General features: G+C 35.9%; 1 protein-coding gene across 1 annotated transcript in view; it reads left to right on the top strand.

The window, feature by feature from the left end:
* Nucleotides 1–20,876, top strand: part of RTTN (rotatin) — a 157,447-nt gene extending 136,571 nt beyond the window's left edge. Inside the window, exons 41-49 of the mRNA XM_081263672.1 lie at nt 2,057–2,162; nt 2,991–3,088; nt 4,384–4,461; nt 5,980–6,106; nt 8,406–8,608; nt 11,718–11,985; nt 18,209–18,312; nt 19,426–19,495; nt 20,493–20,876. Coding sequence (XP_081119798.1) covers nt 2,057–2,162; nt 2,991–3,088; nt 4,384–4,461; nt 5,980–6,106; nt 8,406–8,608; nt 11,718–11,985; nt 18,209–18,312; nt 19,426–19,495; nt 20,493–20,578 — 1,140 coding nt within the window. The 3' untranslated portion in view covers nt 20,579–20,876. The remainder of the gene's footprint in view (nt 1–2,056; nt 2,163–2,990; nt 3,089–4,383; nt 4,462–5,979; nt 6,107–8,405; nt 8,609–11,717; nt 11,986–18,208; nt 18,313–19,425; nt 19,496–20,492) is intronic.
* Nucleotides 20,877–21,438: the final 562 nt, after the last annotated feature.

Raw genomic sequence — 21,438 nt, 5'->3', positions numbered from 1 at the left:
ATGAGGGTTTTAAGGGGGGGTGGAGACCCATCTGTCACACAACTATTCCACTCAAAAGTTTTTTTTTTTTTTTTCCTTTTCCTAACTACTTGATATGCTGATGTTTGGTAATTTTGGGGGATCAATTTGGCTTTTCTGAAATTACTAATAAATGCAATTAAGATGAGTATTTTAGGGCAATTTTTCTATTAAAGGTGAAATCTACCTTTATAGACAAATTAGTATTCTCACAGGTAACCTAATGATCCTACTCCACATATATTCATCATCCTAAAATACTTCTCTACCTGTTTTTTTGTTTTGTTTTCCTCTGTTTTTAAGGTTACTTTCTTCCACTTGGAATGGTCGTTACCAAGCATCCCTGGGTGTGGGTATTTAAAATTTAAATGATCAATCGCATAGAGACCTGTCTGGTTGGAAGCAGCTGCCTAAGAGAGTTCTTAAGATGGATTTGTTAGCCCTGGTAGTAAAGCTGGGGGCAGGGCGTCGGGGGTGGGGGATGGGCACTGCACAGGCTTCTCCATGTTAGGTCTCCAAGCACAGGCTCATCAGGAATTGTAAATGTACTGTACTGTATTTCATGTGAAATCATATAATTTTAAGCTTGATTTTAGTGATATTATAACGCTGAATCATTTCAGAAATTATTGATATAAGAATTATGAATTTGAATTATATGTAATATTTATAAAGCAAATGAGGAACTTCTAGAGTTTTAAACTGGATTTATGAACCCCTTTAAAACCTGATCATACATATCCAGGTGAGATCTTACCTCTAAAAGCTGAACCTAAATCTAGTCAAGCCTCTAAAGCTAAAACATCCAGCAGATGGAAAATACAGAGGAGAAAAAGCAAGTTAAACATCATTGCAGGGAGACCAACAGACAGGTCTGCAGTATAGGGCATGTGCAGGAGGACTGATCAGGTCTAGGCAGGGGTGCAGTGATCTGAGGGGACAGCAGCAACTGCAGGGCACCGGTGGCACTCTTGGGAATGGGTGGCCAGGCTCTCCAGGTAGGAAATGACTGCAGATATGATGTCAGGGCTCAAAAAGACACTTTGGAGACAAAGAGAAAAGGTAAATTTGATCTGGGTATTAGTTGATGCCAAGAAATTGTTGTTAATTGTGATAGGCATTAGAATCGGTTTTGTATATTAGATGATATGCTATACTAATACTTACTTAACAATCCTTAGCCAAAAAAAATTTTTTTAAAGAGGATGGGGCCTTGTTATTATGTTTTTCTACTTATGTATATGTTAGAAATTTTTTGTTATGAAATTTTTCTAATTCAGATGTATAAAGGACATATATACCAAAATGTTAGTATTAGCATTTTCAAAATAATAAATGATTTTCCATTTCTATAGAAGCTGAAAAAATTGAAAATTAAAAAAAACCAAACACATTAGGCTGGGCTTGTGGCTCGGTGGTAGAGCACTTGCCTAGCATGGGCAAGGCACTGGGCAAGGCACTGGGTTCAATACTCTGCACCCCATATAAATAAATAAAATAAAGGTCCATCGACAACTTAAAACAAAATTTTTAAAAAACCCACATTATGTAATTTTTAAAAAACAAGTACATATTACTATAAAAATGGAAGATCAGAGGAACCAAATCACACAGGATACAAATATATGTCCAATAGAAATGAAGGGAGGGGATATATCCCCAAAAGAAGAAAGATTGGAATTGGATGGCAGTTCTACTGATGAATACTTTTCCAAGGACTTGTTTCCATATGTGTGTGGTGCATGTGTGAGTACACGCTGACATGGGCACACCCTGGTGTGTTTTAAGTAAGTACCATGCTATGTGTTAATAATAAATAAAATTTTTTTCCATAGATGATGAATCTTTGAGAGTGAGTGTTGGTCTTTTCCTATTATAAATTACTTATGCAGCCTTCTCAAGCATTCTCAAATATTACTGATTCATCAGATTTCAGTAGTTTACACGGTAGTTGAAACCTGGCAATGCCTTTTATTCACAACAGTTTTACTCCAAATTAATTTTTTCTTCAAACCATTTTGATCTGTATTCTCTGCAGTGCTATGAAGGAAAGTCCTCCAGAGATACCCTGAAAAGAGTGGCTGCAAATGCGTTGCTGTCACTCCTGGCTGTCAGCAGAAGAGCCCAGAAACATGCTCTGAAAGGTGATCTACATGGCAGATCAGCTGTTCATGTGGCATGCTGCCAACCTGTGTGGTTTGCTGCTTGCTCAGTTTAATTTTCTTTGAATTCAAACTATGAAGTACTTTATAGTATAATATATCAGTGTCATTAAAAAACAAGACAAAACCAGATTTTTTTCCACAAACAAACCCAGTAAACATTCACTTCTTTTAGGTTTCTTCCATACAGATATCTAGGAAGCATTATTACTTTAAAATAAAAAGATTTTTCATGCAATTATTTTTATTTAATATGTAATTATTCTTTCTCTAGAGCATTTATCTAAATAATAGAGAAGCTAATAAAAGTAACACTCAGTTTCATAGTAATTAAATATTAGTTTGTACATAAAAACATTCTGTGTACCTAAATAAAACCCAAAACAAACAAATAAAAAACCCCCATGGTTTTGATGATAAAGAGCATCAGAGGATCCAGTATTTTCCGTATAAATTTCCCCTCTAAAGTTGAAAATTCTCATTTGAAAATCAGGGAAAAGAGGGCTGAAAGTTGAAAGAATAACAGCAACACAAAGTTCATTAATGTCAATTGCAGTTTACTACTAAAACAAATTATTTAAGTCTCAAGCATAAATTATGTTTGAGGACTATCTTACTAAAGACTAAAACTAAGTGGATTCCAGGTTTAGTTCCCCCCCCCCCTCGACTATTTTCCCATATTTATTAATCTCTTGCTGAAAACACTAGAATAAGTGGGTCAGAAATATAATTGTTTTGGAGATTCTGATTATATGTGGTTTTAACTTATTTAGAAATTAAATATTTTGACTTACAAATTTTGTCTTTCAGCTGATCTCATAGACAACTGCATGGAGCAGATGAAGCACATTAATGCACAACTGAACCTCGATTCTCTGCGGCCTGGGAAAGCAGTACTGAAAAAAAAGGTGACTTTGCATCCTAAACTCCTGGGATAATGGAATGAATGCACACGGTGACCATCTCTGCAGTGTCCTTATGCCTATAAATGAATGCGAGGTTGAAACGCATGTCTGATTTAGAAGAAAAATGCAGTCTGATAAATTAATGGCATTTCTACATTAGGAGGTTGTGGGCATTTTTTTTTCTCCCTTAATTCTTACTTGAAGGTCTTTAGGTAAAGCTTTGTGCTCGCTCGCTCTCTCTGGATATATATATATATTTATACACACATACACACAGGTATTTTGTGATATCTACATCTGCATGATACTATGATACTATCCCAGATAGGTTTTTTAATACTAAAAGTTTTTAAAAGCAACCCTAAGTTCTCTAAGTGAGATCTGTAATAGATGTAATTTAATAAGTGTTTACAATATGTCAGGCACTCTCAGATATTTCATATTTGTTATCTCATAGACAAACACTCATGAGCACAGACTCATGCTGGCAGTTGATGAGACAAGAATTTGTTTCCACATCTGAGAGGTTGCAAAGCTGGTATTCTTAATCTCTGTTAACTCCTTCTGTGACTTCTGAATGTCTCATCTGGCATTGAGTCTGCTTAATTCATGTTTAATTTACATTTTCATGTAAACATAGAATAACATAATTATTATATAAGAACTATGGTTAATAATAATCATGATCAGTAAGATCTGTTTCACAGACTTACTCACAAAATGAATGTATATATGTATGAATATATAAATGTACAAATATACCTGTGTGTGTGGTGTGTGTGTGTGTGTGTGTGTGTGTGTGTGTGTGTGTGTGTAAGACCATAGTAGCAGCCCTCTATGAAATAACTAGTAAGAAAATAAGGCAAAGCTTTACTTAACAATTTGGTGGATGTAGGGGATTGATTCATGTTTGTCGATTTCTATTCTTACGTCTTTTCCTCTTTCCTCACTAGCAAAAAGCCCTTACTCCATCACTGAGAGAGTCAGCCCACACCTGATATGAGTGAAAATCAGTCAGAACCTGCCTCACTTTATTGAGATGAAACATAGAGGCTGTTATATATCCAAGTTCCTTCATGCTTGAAAGAACAGAAATAGCTTTTCTGTGGTGGGTGCATTTCTTGAGATGTGGTCATCTTTCAGAGATCGTTAGCTTGTCAGTCCCCTCACAGTTATGGTGGTCAGGCAAGACTAGAGCACAGCTGCATTGTGCTGTGACCCACAAGGGAGTGAGTTACTATATATGAAAAGTGGAGCATGCTCCCATGTTCACAGTTTTTACCTTTTTGTTTAAACAGGAGGATGGTTTTATTACAGAGTTGAGCATTGCCATGCAGCTCCTAAGAAACTGCCTTTATCAAAATGAAGAATGTAAAGTAAGTAGAGATCCTTTTCAAAATGTTGGTAGCAGAATTGGTGTTAAACAGTTTAATTTTTATTGAGATAATAGAGGAGAAAAAATGGGAAACTTTTTGAATTTTATGTAAATGCAGGGTTGATTGGCCCTTAAACTCAGAGTTAGTTCTCAGAAATGGATGCACCTGATCTCATTGTTATTCTCAACACTGATTTCATTCCTTTTGTGGAAAAAAACATTATCTAGAAAATTAACATTGATCATGTATTCCTTAACCTTCGTTAAATAAGACAGGACTAACAATTTATATTTGGAAGTAGTCTGATGGGAATAAAGTATTACAGAGAGCTCTAAACATGGGGAAGAATATTGGGAATAACTGCAAAGCTTATGCTTTGAACACTGGGAATAACTTCTAGTCTATTTGATGCTGCATAAAATTGTGTAGGGTGTGATTGTTTCTGAAAATATGCTCATAAGTACACATGGCAGTACAAATTCCTGTCTCACAGTCTTACATATAGGACACCTATAAAAACTTAAGTTTAGCCATTTTATAGGAGTCTTATGAAATTGTATAGGTTTTTATAGCTATCTATGTTTATGATGGGACATAATAGGTAAAGAAGATGGCAGAACATAGTGCAAGTGGTTGTGTTTATAAGGCTGTCAGTGGTCATGACTTTTGAAGTAAAAACTGTGCGTTATGTAAGATTTGTTCACACAACAATATTTAGAATGAATTGTATCATATTCAAATTGCTCAAAAATAGTAATTACACACATACACACACTCACACCATGGGGGGAGAGAGACAAGACAGAGACTGGGCAGAGTTGATGAGAATGTTTACTTAACAAGAAATTACCATTTATTGACCACCTAAGTTAGTTACTCCTTGTTGGAACATACCACTTTCTTGCATTATTTATATGTTATAGAAGCTGTTTTCTGCTTTTTTTCTCTGACTAGCATATCCTGGCCACCCTGGTGTTGAAGGCCAGGATGTGCTCAGGGCAGCCATGTGTAGAGCCCTGTAGCTCTATGGCAAGACTGTCTGCTGGATCTTTTTTTTTTATTTTGGTATTGTGAATTAAACACAGGGTTACTGAGTCACATCCCCAGCCCTTTTTTTATTTTTTATTTTGATGCAGTGTCACTTAGTTGCTTAGGGCCTCACTAAGTTACTGAGGCTGGGTGCAGACTTACACTCCTCCTTTGTCAGCCTCCCAAGTTACTGGGATTACAGGGGTGAGCCACTATGCCCAGCTGTCTACAGGATCTGATTCCCCTCCTCATTACTGAGAATGAAAATGAATTCAACTTTTTTTTTTTTTTTTTTTTTTTTTTTTTTGTGGTGCTGGAGATTGAACCCAGGGCCTTGTGCATGCAAGGCAAACACTCTACCTACTGAACTAATTCCCAATTCAATTTCAATTTTTGTCTTATGTTAGTGACAGTGTTTTGAATTTGAATTTAATTTTGTATTTTCATATATTTAGACTCATGGCTATTCTTACTTTCTTTCCACAACAGGAAGCAGCTCTTGAAGCTCATCTTGTCCCTGTCTTGCACTCTCTATGGCCTTGGCTTTTGATGGACGATTCACTGATGCAGATTGCCTTGCAGTTGCTTTGTGTCTATACTGCAAATTTTCCAAATGGTAACTAGAACCCAATGTTGCCTTTTAATAATAAACTATAGAGTACTTGCTTTCATACTGGTTACTGTGGTTGTTAACATTACATCAATGTTAAGGTGGACAGGAAAAACATATATATTTTGAAGTATTTCTTCTACTTATAAAGGATATATTATTAGTCAAAGACAAGATTGCTTGTAGGTATTATAGTAGAGCAGACGGATATTTTAGGAATATGTCGACAGGGGAGAGTCATTGGACAGTTCAGGAAGAGTCAAGAGAATATGCTGGTGGAAGGTAGAAAGGAAAGAAAGGTATCCAGGATGAGACTCATTTGGGGAAATGAACCTGAGTGCATAGTAGTACCATTTATTAAAATGATAAAGCTCTGGATTTGACTTGGATTTAAAGTAGGAATCAAGAGTACTGTTTGGTCATGTTAAGTCTGAGGTATCTGTATTCAAGCAAGTAAAAAAACTAAGGTGAAGTTGAATTCATTGGAGATGTAAAATATTGTTGGGAGTTTTATTAGTTATGTATTGCTGCTGATCAAATTACCCCCAAATTGAGCAACCGTGCACATAGTCATGTAATCATCTCATGGCTTCTGTGAGTCAGGAATCTGGGAGTGGTTTAGGTGGATAGTTCTGATTTTCTCACCATATTTCTCCTTTCTTCATTATTTATGAGAGGGAACAAAGACAAGAGGTTTTGAGAAGGCTGCTTTGAGCAAGGAGGGCAAGCAGACATTGTAGAGAGTGAAGCAGGAAAGCTGGCTGTGAAGCACCACTGACAGCTTATGGTCAGAAACGTGAGGTTTGTCTGGTCGACAAGTGTGTGTGCTTTCATCTGGCAACATGTAACTCCTCCGTCAGGAGTTTCCAAATAACGTGGGCTGTCCAGGAAGGGGCGGGACAGGTGGGAGCCCATCTTTTCACTTCTACATGCCCTGGTAGCTTATTCCTTTGACTGGTCTGACACCTCTAGAGCACTGTGCCTCAGAAGCCCAGCCAGCAGGAACAAGTAGAAACAGGCCTCCATGCTCTTGAACCTTGAATTGCCATTTATGTATTTGAGTCTAGTACAGAACTGTCCTTGTCTTCCTTATGCTGCTGCTCACTTTCTTCATCCCTTGTTCTGCTCGGAGAGTCTCCTCTCAGTGCATCTTCCAGCTCAGCATCCTCCTGGCCAGATCAGCTCCTCTCTGAGGGCAGCTTTGGTCTGTAGGTTGTTCTCCTTGACCTTACCTTTGCTCATTAATTTAGGGTTTAGGGAAGTAAGGAGGAGTAAAGAGTCAGTTGCTAAATGTTAAACAAAAGAAATACGTGCTTTAGTACAAATCTTCTGAAATTATGATTTGTCATTTTTATACTTAAAATTGAAATAAATATTAGAAGTGGTTAGGTTACACCTAAAAAAAAAAAAACAAAAACATTTTACTTTTCAGTCTGGTTTGTTTCTGAGCAAAACTCTATTGTGTAATGACAGTTTCATGTAACAGTTAGTGGTAACAGTGGTATTTTAATACAGCTGTAAGGTTATTAATACAGGAAGGTTTGCTGTATTTTTTTGTGTTCACTCATCTTTTATGAGTTATTTTACAGAATGTCTTGATTCTGGTGTGATTATGTACAAGCCTACCTCCTTGTAGCTGCTTTCACAGGTTGATTCCACCTTAGGGTTTTGTTACAGTACAGTCTTACCAATTAAGCATTAAACTGTATTTCTAATTCTTTTCTGATTATCTTTCTTCCTTGGTACATCTCACATGGTTACTTACTGAAAATCACTAAGCTCTGGAAAGCCAGTTACATGCCACTGCTGGCTCTCTCTGCCTATCAGCTGTGTGAGCTTGAACAATCACTGGCTTTTCTGCATGGTGTCTTTACTTGTCTACCATGGAGAACAGCATTGCACTACCCACTGTCCCAGACACCTGTGTTCTTCATTTGTCTTTTCTGTAAAATGAAGGCATTAGACCAAGTTACCTCATATTTCTAAAATTCTGTTCTTCCATTCAGGCTTTTATTCAGATGTTTTCTCTAGGAACTATTAAAAAAAAAACCCCTATTATGCTGGTTTTATTCTTTTTTAAAAGAAAAAATTGGTATTTTAAAATACTGTATTTGCTAGGTCTTCAATGAATACAGTAAATCTGTTAGATTGAAAGTAGACATCTGCATTAGCCTTCAGTGCTGATTTGCAATTCACAGGTTAGTTGGCTAAGTCACTTTGATAGGCAGATATGCTTTACTACATAGTGTTTTTAACACTAAACAGTGGAGCCAAGAAGATAACATGGTTGGCTGCTGTTTTGAAGGTTGCAGTTCTCTTTGTTGGTCAAGTTATGGACAATATCCCGTTCACGCTGCACACAGAGGAGCCTCCAGCAGCTCTCTGATGCTGTGTATCCTAAAATTGGCCTCTCAGATGCCTCTCGAGAACACCAACATTCAGCAGACGGTTTTTCTGTTTCTTTCAAACCTGGCCTTGTCTCATGACTGTAAGGGAGTAATTCAAAAGGTAAGTACTTAAATTGTCCTGCCTATCATAAAGGAGATATTCCATTAAATAACACTTCCAATCAAAAGTTTAGAGCTCAATTTCTAGGATAAATTTATTATAATTTTGAGAGGTTTTTTAAAAGGATTTTAAGAAGATTAAGAGGTTCACTGTTGATAAAAAGTGACAGAAGCTAGGCTATGATCTTGCCTTTTCCTTTTAGTTTATCCTTATTAGTTTTGAGATTTTGTTTAATACTCTCAGAAATGGTGATGTTAGAAAGACAGCTGTCTTACATTTATTGAATATCATAAAAGTAATATATATGGTCTTTAAACAGACCAAATTGAGCAGTAACAATCTCAGTTCAATTTACATTGACAAATGGTTTATGAAATCACAGCCCTCTTTCACCCAGTTAGACTTTAACTTCTTTATGACCTAATAGGCAATTTTATGAGTTCTCTGGGATTTCTGTTCCAGAACTTTACTCTTACCACTGATTTAACTTTGGGTACTTTAAAAGGGAGGGAACTAGTTAAACAAATTCTCATATACATGTGCAGTCAAGATCTGTGTTTTAATGTATGTAAATAAAGTTCCTAGTTGGATAAATTCCTTAAAACTTGAATGTGATCAGATTATCTATTACTGTTGTTTACATGAAATAGTAATTTGATTGCTACTGTTTGTTTTGCTTGAAGAACAAGATAAATTGTAAAGGTTGATAGTATCTGTTAAGAACTGAGTCTCCTTTTCCTCTACTGTTTCATCTCTTTGAAGCCCCAAATGATACTTTGAGTGTAATCACCAAACAAATAGAAAAAAATATCTGTCTTACTAGGAAATGGAATTGTCATTCTTACTATGGAAAATGTTTTCAGAGGTGTGCTGAAGTGACCTCCCACTGGCTCTTGGGAGTTTCAGAAAAGTTCAAGCTTGTCAATATCATGTGATCTTGAAATCAGCCATGGTGGGATTATTCACACTTTATAATTTGGCAAAAACATTCAGGGAATGGAACCAGTTTATTATTTACCAGCATATGGCTGGGTGGCTTCTTCATATGTATGTTCACATGCATGTCATTTATATGTGTGTGTGTGTGTGTGTGTGTGTGTGTGTGTGTGTATGAGAGAGAGAGATTATAAGTTGTGCTGGTGTATGTGAATAAATTTCATATATGTATTCAAATATTTGTATATGTCACTTGTAACAGGAGAAGTCTTCTTGAACTAAATGTGTGTGATTACCATCCTGCAGAATGAGAAAGCATGTAGTGAGAACAGAGCTGGGAGCACAGAACTAGGCTTAAAGAACATGCTAATAGAAAGCAGAGCAGACCTCCGGGGGAACCTTAGAGCCAAGTCTCACTGTTCTCACTGTGTGACTCTGAGTGACTCTCTTTATGCCTCATTTTTTTAAAAAAATTTATTTTTATAATAATTAGGTTAAACAAAATGATCTCTAAGGTATCTTCACCTTTCACTCTGTGATTTTGGTGCTATACTGAAGAACATTGTGATCAACTGTAATCACATTCAGAGCATAACAGTCAAGTCACTTTCTTCTGTTCCAGTGAGAGGAAACTCCAGTGACTTAATAGCAATAATGAGCCTGGACACCCGAGTTCCTCCTCTCTGTCACCCATCGGTGGGCATGAGGATGCTAGAGTTCCGCCTTTCCGTTATTCATCAGTAGGGATTAGAAAAGGCAGCCAGAGCTGTTATTCAATTCAGTTGTAAAATGTCTGCTCTTTGTGCCATGAGATTTCTGCACTTTCTAACTGGTGCATAAAATTGTTTAAAATTATCTTTAGACCTAACAAAGAGGAGGGATGTCCATAGGATGTTTGCATTTTAAAGCACTGACATATATTTTATTGCTGTGGTCATCCCTTCATCTCCAATATCATGATAGAATCTAGCTGAATAGGAAAGATAGGGTGTAAATCTAAGAGCATCATTCTGGGCTGAGAAATGAGAAATAGGCATGAGTGATGGCAAATGTTATTTAAAATGGGCATGTCATTTTATAGTGTATTTGTTGCTTGGAAAATATTGCTAATATTTTGCAGCCCATTTTATGTGTATAATCAGGATTCTTTTTATAAAAGTCTTAAGATTAATTTTACAAATTAAAGGTAATGTCTTGATTTAGGAATAGGAGAACCCAAGAGACAAGCTGGAGTAGATTAAACAGGGAGAGATGAGTTACTCTGTGCAGTTATAAAAGTTGAATGAGTGCATTTCACTTCTAAAATGTCCAACCACCTCTGGTTTCCATATTGCCATCATGGATTTCAATTTGATATAGTACTTTTTATATTTTGTTTGCATATAGATGACTCTAGACAATAATATGTTATCTTTCGAATAGTTCAGAGCTTGGTAGGGTTTTGTGGAAGGGACTTTATTTGAAGGTTGATATAACTCTTACAGTTCAAGTAATAGATCTCTCTCATCTGTAAGTTTAATAGAATGACACATAGCCATGAGAAATTAATTTCTGTAATGATAAGCAAGTGGGATAAATGGAATATAGAATGGAGCTATAGACTGAAAAAAAAAAAAGCAAACACTTGTAGCTATAATGATACAAAATACCCCCCTATTACCAGAGTTGTTACAAAATACCCCACTATTACCAGAGTTGTTACAAAATACCCCATATTACCAGAGTTGTTACAAAATACCCCTCTATTACCAGAGTTCTTAACTAGTTTTCCAGACTGGGGTTTTGTTTCTTTTTCCTCTCCATAGGAAATTTTTTAATGAGTAGCAAAATTGCCAGAAGGCAGACAGAAAGAGAAAATTCAAGAGGCCTAAAGTAATCCCCAAACTGAATTATCAATCCTGAATAATTGAGTTGACTATAGCTTACTGAATTCCATCATCAGGAGAAAAAAAAATGAGCTGAAATTAAAATTTGAGCACTATTTTGTTCCTCTTACCCTTTTCACTTATACTTGGAAATGATATAGATGAAGTATTTAGACAGTATTGGGAGGAAAGAGAAATTTAGGTTAGAAAAGAGGATACCATAATGCTAGCTAATTGGTCACAAAGGGACTAGGGAAATAATGACAAAGACCCAAGAAGAAAATAATATTCTCTCTGTTTACCCACAGAGTAACTTCTTACAGAACTTTCTGTCTCTAACATTGCCAAAAGGAGGAAATAAACATCTCAGTAATCTGACCATTCTTTGGTTGAAGTTACTCTTGAATATATCTTTTGGAGAAGATGGGCAGCAAATGATCCTGAGGCTTGATGGCTGTTTAGACTTACTTACTGAGATAAGCAAATACAAGCATAAGAGCAGCCCTTACATACCACTTCTTATTTTTCATAATATTTGCTTCAGTCCTGCAAATAAGCCCAAGATTCTGGCTAATGGTAAGTATTCATATTATATACCACACACACACAAACGTGCTTTTATACATGTGGTTATTCATAGGCTGTTAAAACACAAAATAATTTTATAATTTGCCAGGTATTTATGTTGCAGGGGCTGGGGGAATGAGTCAGGCAAGACTTTGCCTTCTTTGAGCTGCCTGGAGTCTCTGGATGTTAATAAATCATGTTATCCCCATGGACAAACTGGATACAGGAGGACAAACTATGTGTAGGGGTGCTTGCTGACCTTGGCTCTCCTTGTTCCTGCTTCAAGTCCCCCTCATCGCCTCTCTGTCTTTGAGCAAATACAGCTGTGTTAGGGAAGACTTTGCAGACCCACCAGTTAAAGTTGGACCCTCCCTGCCCCCTGTTCCCTCCCCACCACTCTCTTCCCCTTTCCCTTTGTTTTATTTCTCCATTGCATCAACACTAGGATACACTCTGCATTCCAGTGTATATCTATTTATTCCTGGACTCCCCCTGATCCCCAGAACCTTCATCTTGTAGAGTCTAGTCTTTTTTCCTTCCATGTGTTTCATGTAATCTTTTCTCAAAGGCTTTTTTCCATGACACACATTTTTCCAAGAGAATGGAAATAATTCTCCCTATGCTCTGCTGTGTGTACGGTAATGCTTCTGTTTTCCTGATAATAATTATTAAATTTCAGGAAATGTATAGAAGCATTTTTAAAGTTCAGTCAGCTTTTAACTCCCCTCATTAACTACTCTTGATTCTCACTGCTTCTCCACTGACACTGTGCTCTTCGTCGATGGGGAGTGTACATCAGAGGTTGTTTTTATTCTCTCCTGCCGTACCTGCTTCAGTCCTCATGTTTGTAAAATGAGGATAACCAGCCCTACCTCTGAGCAACTAAATGGCCCAGGAAACATCTGTTGCCATTCTTGAGCCGCTGGAGCTACTCAGCAGCATCTCTCATTCTTTTGGAGGATTTTATTATTTTTTTTATTTGTTCTTTTTACATATACATAAGAGTAGAGTGTATTTTGACATATTACACGTACATGGAGTATAATTTACTCTTAATTGGGATCCCATTCTTTTGTATCTTATTCTTTATTCACCTTTCTCAGAAGGAATTTTGTCTTTGGTAACTACTTATTACACTTTATTATTAAGAGAGTAGGGAAAAGGAAAGGCTTTAGGGAGCTAAAGGAGAAGTCTGCATTTTCTACTTCTCCATGTCTCTGGATTTATTTTCAGTATTTTCTTGTAGTCAGCAGTGCTTTCCATCCTTCATCAGCTTAAAGCAAATGAATACACTTTTAGTTAAAAGGAGCCTCCCCATATCCCAAAGACTTGATCTCAGTGGGCTTTCAAGGAAGCGTTAACATGGGAGACAATAGCTGTGCAGGTTCTGTGTGGAACTGTTTAAGGCGTATCACAGGCTTTGCCCCCTTTTTCCTCATGGGGATCCAGAGTGGAGGTCTTAGCAGGATCATCTAGCTTAAAAATCTACCAGGAAAGCAGACATGCCTCTGATCAGTAGAACTCAGACATCTGGTGTAGATGGTTAGGAGTGAAATGTGCATTGGGGCTTGGGCTTGCTGTTAAAAATAGATTCATGGCATTTTTTTGTTGCTGGTAATGTCAGGCTAAGCGTCCTTTGAAAATAATAAAAACATGCTAGATAAGCTTTATTAAAATTCACCACAAAAAAAAAATAGCTGAAGAGATAGTGGGAAACTTCAGGCCAATTTTGATCAAAATCTAATACCCAGAGAAGTAAGAAGTGTATAGAAATTCTTTTGCCCAAGGACAATTGCTAAGAAATGATAGAACCGATGTCAAGACCCTCCAAGGTGGCATTCTCCTGAATGAAGCTAGAACTCAGGAGAACCATTCTCTTAGGAGAAGAGCAAATTAGAATTGATTTCCTCCTCTAATTCTCATCCAGATGACAGTAAAGAAAGGTGAGAAAAAAAAATGAGAGTCAGCCTGAGCAACACAAATTCCCTCCCACAGCTCTGCACCCAGGAATGCTTGGGTCTTGACAGCTTGGGCTGAGAACTTGTTTTAAGGTGGTCCCTGAGTGCTTAGGAAAAGCAGAACAAGTTTATACTAGACCTCAAGAAACTTCTACAAATAATTTTTCAAAGCATGAACCAGTACAAAGTTAATCAGGTACATTAGGAAACTTGGCAACAGGAGCTAGAACCAACAGAGGAAAACATGCCAACTTCTCTGCCTGACTTCAAATACTAGGAGTATAAAATATAGTTTTATTTTTTTAAAAATTTTTATTGTTAGTTGTTCAAAACATTACATAGTTCTTGACATATCATATTTCACACTTTGATTCAAGTAGGTTATGAACTCCCATTTTTACCCCGTATACAGATTGCAGCATCACATCGGTTACACATCCACTGTTTTACATATTGCTATACTAGTGTCTGTTGTATTCTGCTGCCTTTCCTATCCTCTACTATCCCCCCTCCCCTCCCTTCCCCTCCCATCTTCTCTCTCTACCCCATCTACTGTAATTCATTTCTCCCCCTTGTATTATTTTTCCCCTTTCCCCTCACTTCCTCTTGTATGTAATTTTGTATAACCTTGAGGGTCTCCTTCCATTTCCATGCAATTTCTCTTGGCAACAGGAGCTAGAACCAACAGAGGAAAACATGCCAACTTCTCTGCCTGACTTCAAATACTAGGAGTATAAAATATAGTTTTAAAAAATAACTTTAATAATACCATATTTAGATAAGTAAATGACAAGCTTGAAAATGCCTTCAGGGACTGAGAAACTGAAAAATAAGATTTGAAACAAGAACTAAGTAGAATTTCTAGACCTTCACTGAACAGTATGATAACCTGTGAGCCACACGTAGCTACTTCAAATTTAAACTTAAATAAATCAAAATTAAATATTAGGGTTGTCAGTCACAGTAGCTACAGGGCTAGTAAGTAACTTATTAAGCAGCACTGATTGTTATAAATATTATAGGAAGTTGTGTCAGCATTATTCTAGAATTTTAATAGCCAAAATTTTAAAATTAATATGCACATCTGGTATTGATAATATATACAAGTTAGATATAGCAGAGAAGAAAATGTAGGAATTAGAAAGTATATCAGAAAAATAGTATCTAGAATGTAGCAGTGGAAATCTGAGAAGGTGAGAAAGCATTAAAAGAATAAAAGGTAAGTGACAATTACATGAGAGTCTTAACTACATGTTTATTGAAGTCCTAGGGGTAGCAAAAAGATGGGAGAAGGAAATACCTAGAGATAATGATAAAAATTTTAAAAACTATTCTAAGACACTACAAAACAGATTCAAGAGACCCAGATAAATCCAAGCAGGTGAAATAAAAATAATTTATTCCTAGACACATCAGAGCCAATGTGCAGAAGACCAAAAATGGTGAAATTGACATTTTCTTTGAAAAAAGTAACTTTAGAAAAATTTATTCTAGAAAACCAGAAAGTCCAATAATGGTAAGAGATATTGAATTAGTAAAAAAAATCTAACCATATAAAATCCATTAAAAAAATCTAATTATAGAGAATCCTAGATCTAACTAAGCATGGCGTCAAACTCCTGTGATCGAAGCTACTGGGGAGGATCCCAAATTCAAGGTCAGCGTAGGCAACTTAGTGAAATCCTGTCTCGAAATAAAAATTTAAAAAGGCTGAGGACATAGTTCACTGGTCTCTGGTACTGGAAAAAAAAAAAAAATTCTAGAATGCAGCTAGCTTCACTAGTAAGTTCTCCTGAAGATCAAAGTAAAAATAATTCCAAACATATGCAGTCTCTTTCAGAGTAGAAAAAGAGGAAATAATTGTTAATTTTGTGAAGTTCCCATAACCTTGTTGGCATAATCTGACAAGGGCAACAGATATTCTGGTAAATATTTTAGCTCTTGGAGGGTGAAAGGGGTGGAATATATATTGAATATATATAATTTTATTATATATGTATAAGTGTATAAATTTGACTGGCAAAAAGGATAGATAGCATACCCAGAGAATAACTAAAAAAGTAATACTCTTTATTGTGAATTCTGTATGACCAGTTGATTCTCACAGAATACTTTCATTGTTTTTTCCTGAACTTTTGTATCCATAGCCGATTTAAGGTAAACATTGTCATGATTTAACAAATGAAACTGCCTCCTAATTTGCTCTTTTCCCCATAAATTTAGTATAATTTAATCTGCTAATAATATACTGCTATAGTTACTACTTACCCCTGTGCAGAATATACTCATAAAACTGAAACCTATTAGTTTTACCAGTAATTCACTCTTGATTATAGCATTTGTTGACTTTCATGGTGTAAATATCTCACTGTCACTGATTTGAGGCTACCAACATGACAACCCTAAACTTAGAATCATGAAGTCAATTTATGAAGAAAAGTAATAAGTATTTAAAACTCATCATTTCACAATCAACTCTATTTGAGTATTATACTCCTGAGATTATTTATATATTTAAATATGGGAAAGGGAGGAAAAAAGGGAATTTATACTGATTTATCAAACTTAAAAATGTAGTATGAGCTTTTTTCTTATACATGTTTTATTTATTTATTTTTAATACTTTCAGTTGTAGATGGACACAATCTCTTTATTTATTTGTATGTGCTGCTGAGGATTGAACCCAGTGCCTCACATGTGCTAGGCAAGCACTCTACCACTGAGCCACAAACTCAGCCTGTATATATGTGCTTTAAAATGTGGTTTTAAAAAAAGCTGACCTACTATCAGAAAGGGCCATATTAATTCACCACATTAATTGACCTATGTATGTACTTCAGACATTTTAAGAGACGGTAACTAGTTGAAGGAGTTATGATATAAATTTAGATAACAGGGGTCTGTGTTCTGAATGTTTGGTGTAATATGTAAAAACATTGATTGCTGCTACTCATCTAGAACACAAGAAAATCACCCTCCCATCTGCCAGTGTCCTTGCTGAGTAAGAAATATCAGCCATAGCTTCACATGATAAGTTATGCCTGATAATTGTTTATGTGACTAGGTATGGATAGGCCATGATACAGGAAAACTAAAGGGAGCTAGATATTACAGATGAGGTATGCAGGCAGTAGGGGTCAGTGTGGCAGGAAATTGCTGTTCCACATGTACCTCACACATCACCTTCTCCCTATACAATTTGAGTTCTGGATGGAACAGGTGGCTCTCTTGCTCCTTCCTTCCTTCCTTCTTTCCCTCCCTTGCTCCCTCCCCCACTCCTTCCCTCCCTTTTTCCTTTTTACCTGTGAAAGATTTAAAAATTCTTAAAATTAAAAAAAAATCAAATAGAAGCACTTAAAATTTTTGTTTAATTATAAAATATTTTATTCAGGTAGCCTCTGTAAGGCACTAGCACATGTGGTTGGAGTACATGTCAATGAGCAGACACAAACCTTACCATTGAACAGGGTTATTTTAATTAGTTACATTCCTGGTGGGCAGGGATTGGTTAATATTCACATAATGTAGAGAATTTCCAGTAGCAAGTACCTTGGCCTTAAAAATGCAACATGCTAAAATCATACAATTTAGATGGTAAATAATGTGATACAGTTTGGTGATATATAAAAATAAATAATAAAGTAAGTTCAAATATTGTTCTGAAATACCTTGACAATTACCTTAGAAGGGGACTTCTGAATCATCATTTGAAATGAATAGACTGGTACATAATTAGTAAGGCTTCATTTTTGCTCAAGCTGGCTTTGTAAAGTGGACATATCTTGTGTATTAGTATGTAATTTAAATCAATTTTTCCTCTGATATACACACCCACACAAAATTCCTTTAAAATGTTTAGTTTTTTTTTTTTAAATTGTAATCAGTGTAGTATTTCTCAACTATTTTACCTTTAACCCATGATAATGATGTGTTGTGTATTGGTCTGTATAATTTTTGATGATGGCTAATCTATTTTCCTGCATACTCAAATATTAGCTATCATTGAATAACTCATTAATATAATTCATTATGTACTTATTTGCACTACTGGTGTGCTTAAGTGAATGGCCTCTGTTGAGCTTGGGCCAAGAGATTTGTGCCTGTCATGAAAATAACTGTTTTTGAGTTTTTTTTTTTTTTTTTTTCCATAGAGCAAAAGTTTCCACAGTGCTGTAATACCAACTTGGAGAAAGGGGTATCTGATTAATCCAAAATAAGAGTGCATTTAATATCTGGGACTAAACTTTATTTTTTTTTAATGTGTTTGTTTTTAGAAAAAGTCATTACCATACTAGCTGCCTGTCTGGAAAGTAAGAATCAAAATGCTCAGAGGATTGCAGCAGCTGCACTTTGGGCTTTGACATATAATTACCAGAAGGTCAGTTTTAAAAATCATCTTATGAATTGGGGTCAAACAGCCAGGCCTGTGAGGGTGCATCCAAGGATATCAGAGGAGTATTAGAAAAGAAAAAAGAAAAAGAAATGAAGGCAAAGACCCATCTTTTCTTTGTTCACTCATTCAGTTAGTAATCCATCAGTTGAAATCTATATCATTTAATCATCAGGAGGCCCCAGTTCAGAAGAGTATCTTTTAAGTGAATTTCCCTATTAATTTAAATTGATTTGCCATTGGGTTATAATTTTAATATAGATTATTTCTTCAAAAAGATGTGTCAAGGAAAAATGCATTGATACAAGACCAAATAAGTTTTATCCAAATATATGATTCAGTTTTTTATTGTACTTATCATTGCTGAGTTTTTAAAATTAGTTCAAATCTTAAAAAGCCAGTAGAAGGCCTGCCCAGAGAGATGCACAGCACAGTAGGCCCTGTAGCTTCCCATTCTCTGGCATTTGGTCTTCTCTTTTATTGCAGATATCTCACTCCTAAAATACCTGTGAGTATCTAGTGGTAAAATAGTAGCCAGACAACCCTGTGCCTTTAGACAGCCTTCTCAGAATGGTGTTCTCTCAGCCCAGTGTCCCAGACTGTGCCGTGTCCCACCCTGCCTCCAGCACCCCTCCCACCAAGGTCAGGGACTCTTGCTCTCCCTCCCACCTGTTGTCCCCTGGACTGCACACAGGATTTGACACTTTGTAACCACCAGTAAATGTTTTTTTGACCAACTGACTGGTAACCTTTGAAATACTCCCATCTAAAATCTGATATTTGAGGGAATATGAATACTGAAACTAAAGGTTAACTGGTTTTAAAAAAACAAATTGAGATTAGGGGAGAAGGACAAAAGGAGAAGGTAAGAAGAGTAATTGGACAGCAGATAATGGTTAGGTGAGGTAGGAGGAGGACGAAGGTGTCGGGGGATTACCACAGTAGGATACACTAACTGTATAATTCTGTAGTTACCTTATTGTATTTTATGGTACCTGTTTAACACTGTAGTTAGCAGTGGACAGAATCAGTATTGTATTATCCTAATTCTTGACATATGGGAATAAGTCTAATTCATGGGTTGGTCTATATTCTCTCCAGGCCAAAACAACTTTGAAAAACCCATCAATAAAAAGAAAAGTAGATGAAGCATATTCCTTAGCAAAGAAAGGTAAGTTTTATAGTTAAACTTGGAAACCACTAAATTAGTTCTCAGGATACTGAAATATTTAGACAAGCCATAGTAAAACAACAGTTTTCTTACACCATTACTAAATTTTGCAGAGCTATTTTTTGTCAAAAGCATTATATGTGCCAATGTTTAGTTAGACTTTCATTGTAACATTTTTTAAAATAGTAAAACATCCTGATAGATGGAGGTTTGAGATATAATAATTTCTTAAAATGTGTCTGTGATCTTTCTCCGAGTCAGTTTTTTCCTGGTACTAATTTTCTTTGCCAATGGCTGCCACTGGGCTAAAGTGTGCTCTTAGGTGATAAGAACTGGGCCTAATTAGAACTGACCTTGAACAGGAAGCTTTGATTTAAGATCACCAATTTGAATTGCAATCTTCTGAGAATAGATTTCATTGCCCCCATATCCATGTTGCCCTATGATCTGCATGATAGGAGAGAGTTTCTTTTCAAAGCACGTTACTCATTTTAAGTGACACCAGTTTTATCCTCTGAACACATTTCAAAACAACTGAGGTATGTCTTTCCTGTACTGTAGTAGTCTGTGGACTATTAATCTGTGTTTTTATATAGTCTGATTCTTTTTAAAATAAGGGGAGCAGTTTTGTTTCCTTTCTAGCTATGCCCATGAATTTCTGAAGAAAACAAATAATTGGGTTACATTAAAGTTTATGCTTTAGGAGAGACAATATATTTTTTAAAAAGTAATGGCATTCATCTAGGATTATAGTTAACGATATCAATTATGGAATTGTATTTTTTAATACTCTTTGGGTAGACCATTAATAAAAACAATATAAATTCTGTGACTTATTAATTTTTAAATGTAAAATATTCTTATAATTCTAGTACATCAAGAACTAGCATTTTTGTAAGTAAATATGATTCATGTTTCTGGAAGAGTATCTACCCCTTGAGTATAGAACTAAATTTAATAAACTAGTATTTCTAGACTCTTAATTTTTTTCTCTCAGCTTTCTCAAACCCAGAAGAAAGCCCTCTAAATGCCTACCATTTGAAATGTCTTGAAAACCTCGTGCAGCTGCTCAGCTCTTCCTGAGTGCCGTGAGATGCTCCCCCCTGAACCTGACAGCCACCAGTGGAGAGCCGAGCCCTAGGCTGGCTTAGTGTGGAGCTGCTACCTGACGCCGTACCAACTCTGCAGAGTGCTGATGCCCTCCTTGCCTTAGGAAAAATAGGGTGGTGACCCTGAAAGAAGGAGAATTGGTGACATCATGACTCTGTGCTTTTGTGGCCATTTTCTAGAAGTAATAATAGTGGACAAGAGATGATGGGGAAACACAGAATGTTCTGGCAACATAAACATTTGTATCCCTTTCTATGCAATTTTCTTTGTAAAAATCCTATTTAACAGTTATTTAATAAAACAAAATGTTTTTAGAAATTGAAAATTGACTGTCATTTCTAGTTACAAAATTTTGTCAGTTCCAGGAATATTAATTTTAGCAATTAAAAGGAGGTATTATGTTGTGGTTTGTCTGTATGTTCATACTTTTTTTTTCCCTTTCTTTCTAAAAATTTTGATCTGAAATTTGGCTTGAAATTTATCAATACAAAGTCTCATTTTCAAATTTTTGTATTTTCCAGAGCAAACATACTGGTGAAACGTGTATGTGTACATGTGTGTAGTTTTGTAGCTTCCTTAGCAATATTTTTAGCAATATTAATTTCCTTCTAAGGGATATGTAAATCAATTATAATTTTCACTTTTTGACTTCTGAAAGGCTGTGTGATAAAGAGGGGAGAAATATATTGGGGTCTTACGGGCATGGGTTCAAATTCTACCTCAACCCCAAATATCAAGAAGAACAAGTCATAGTGTAGAAAGAGCAAAGATCTGTTCATTAGCAGATTTACTCATACATCAGCGTATACTTGCCTTATCGCCTCTTTGAAAGC

This window comes from Spermophilus citellus, assembly GCF_964194105.1.
Source record: "Spermophilus citellus genome assembly, chromosome: 12".
NCBI lineage: Eukaryota > Metazoa > Chordata > Mammalia > Rodentia > Sciuridae > Spermophilus > Spermophilus citellus.
Note: the sequence above shows the minus strand (reverse complement) of the source record. Positions and strands in the feature narration are given on the sequence as shown.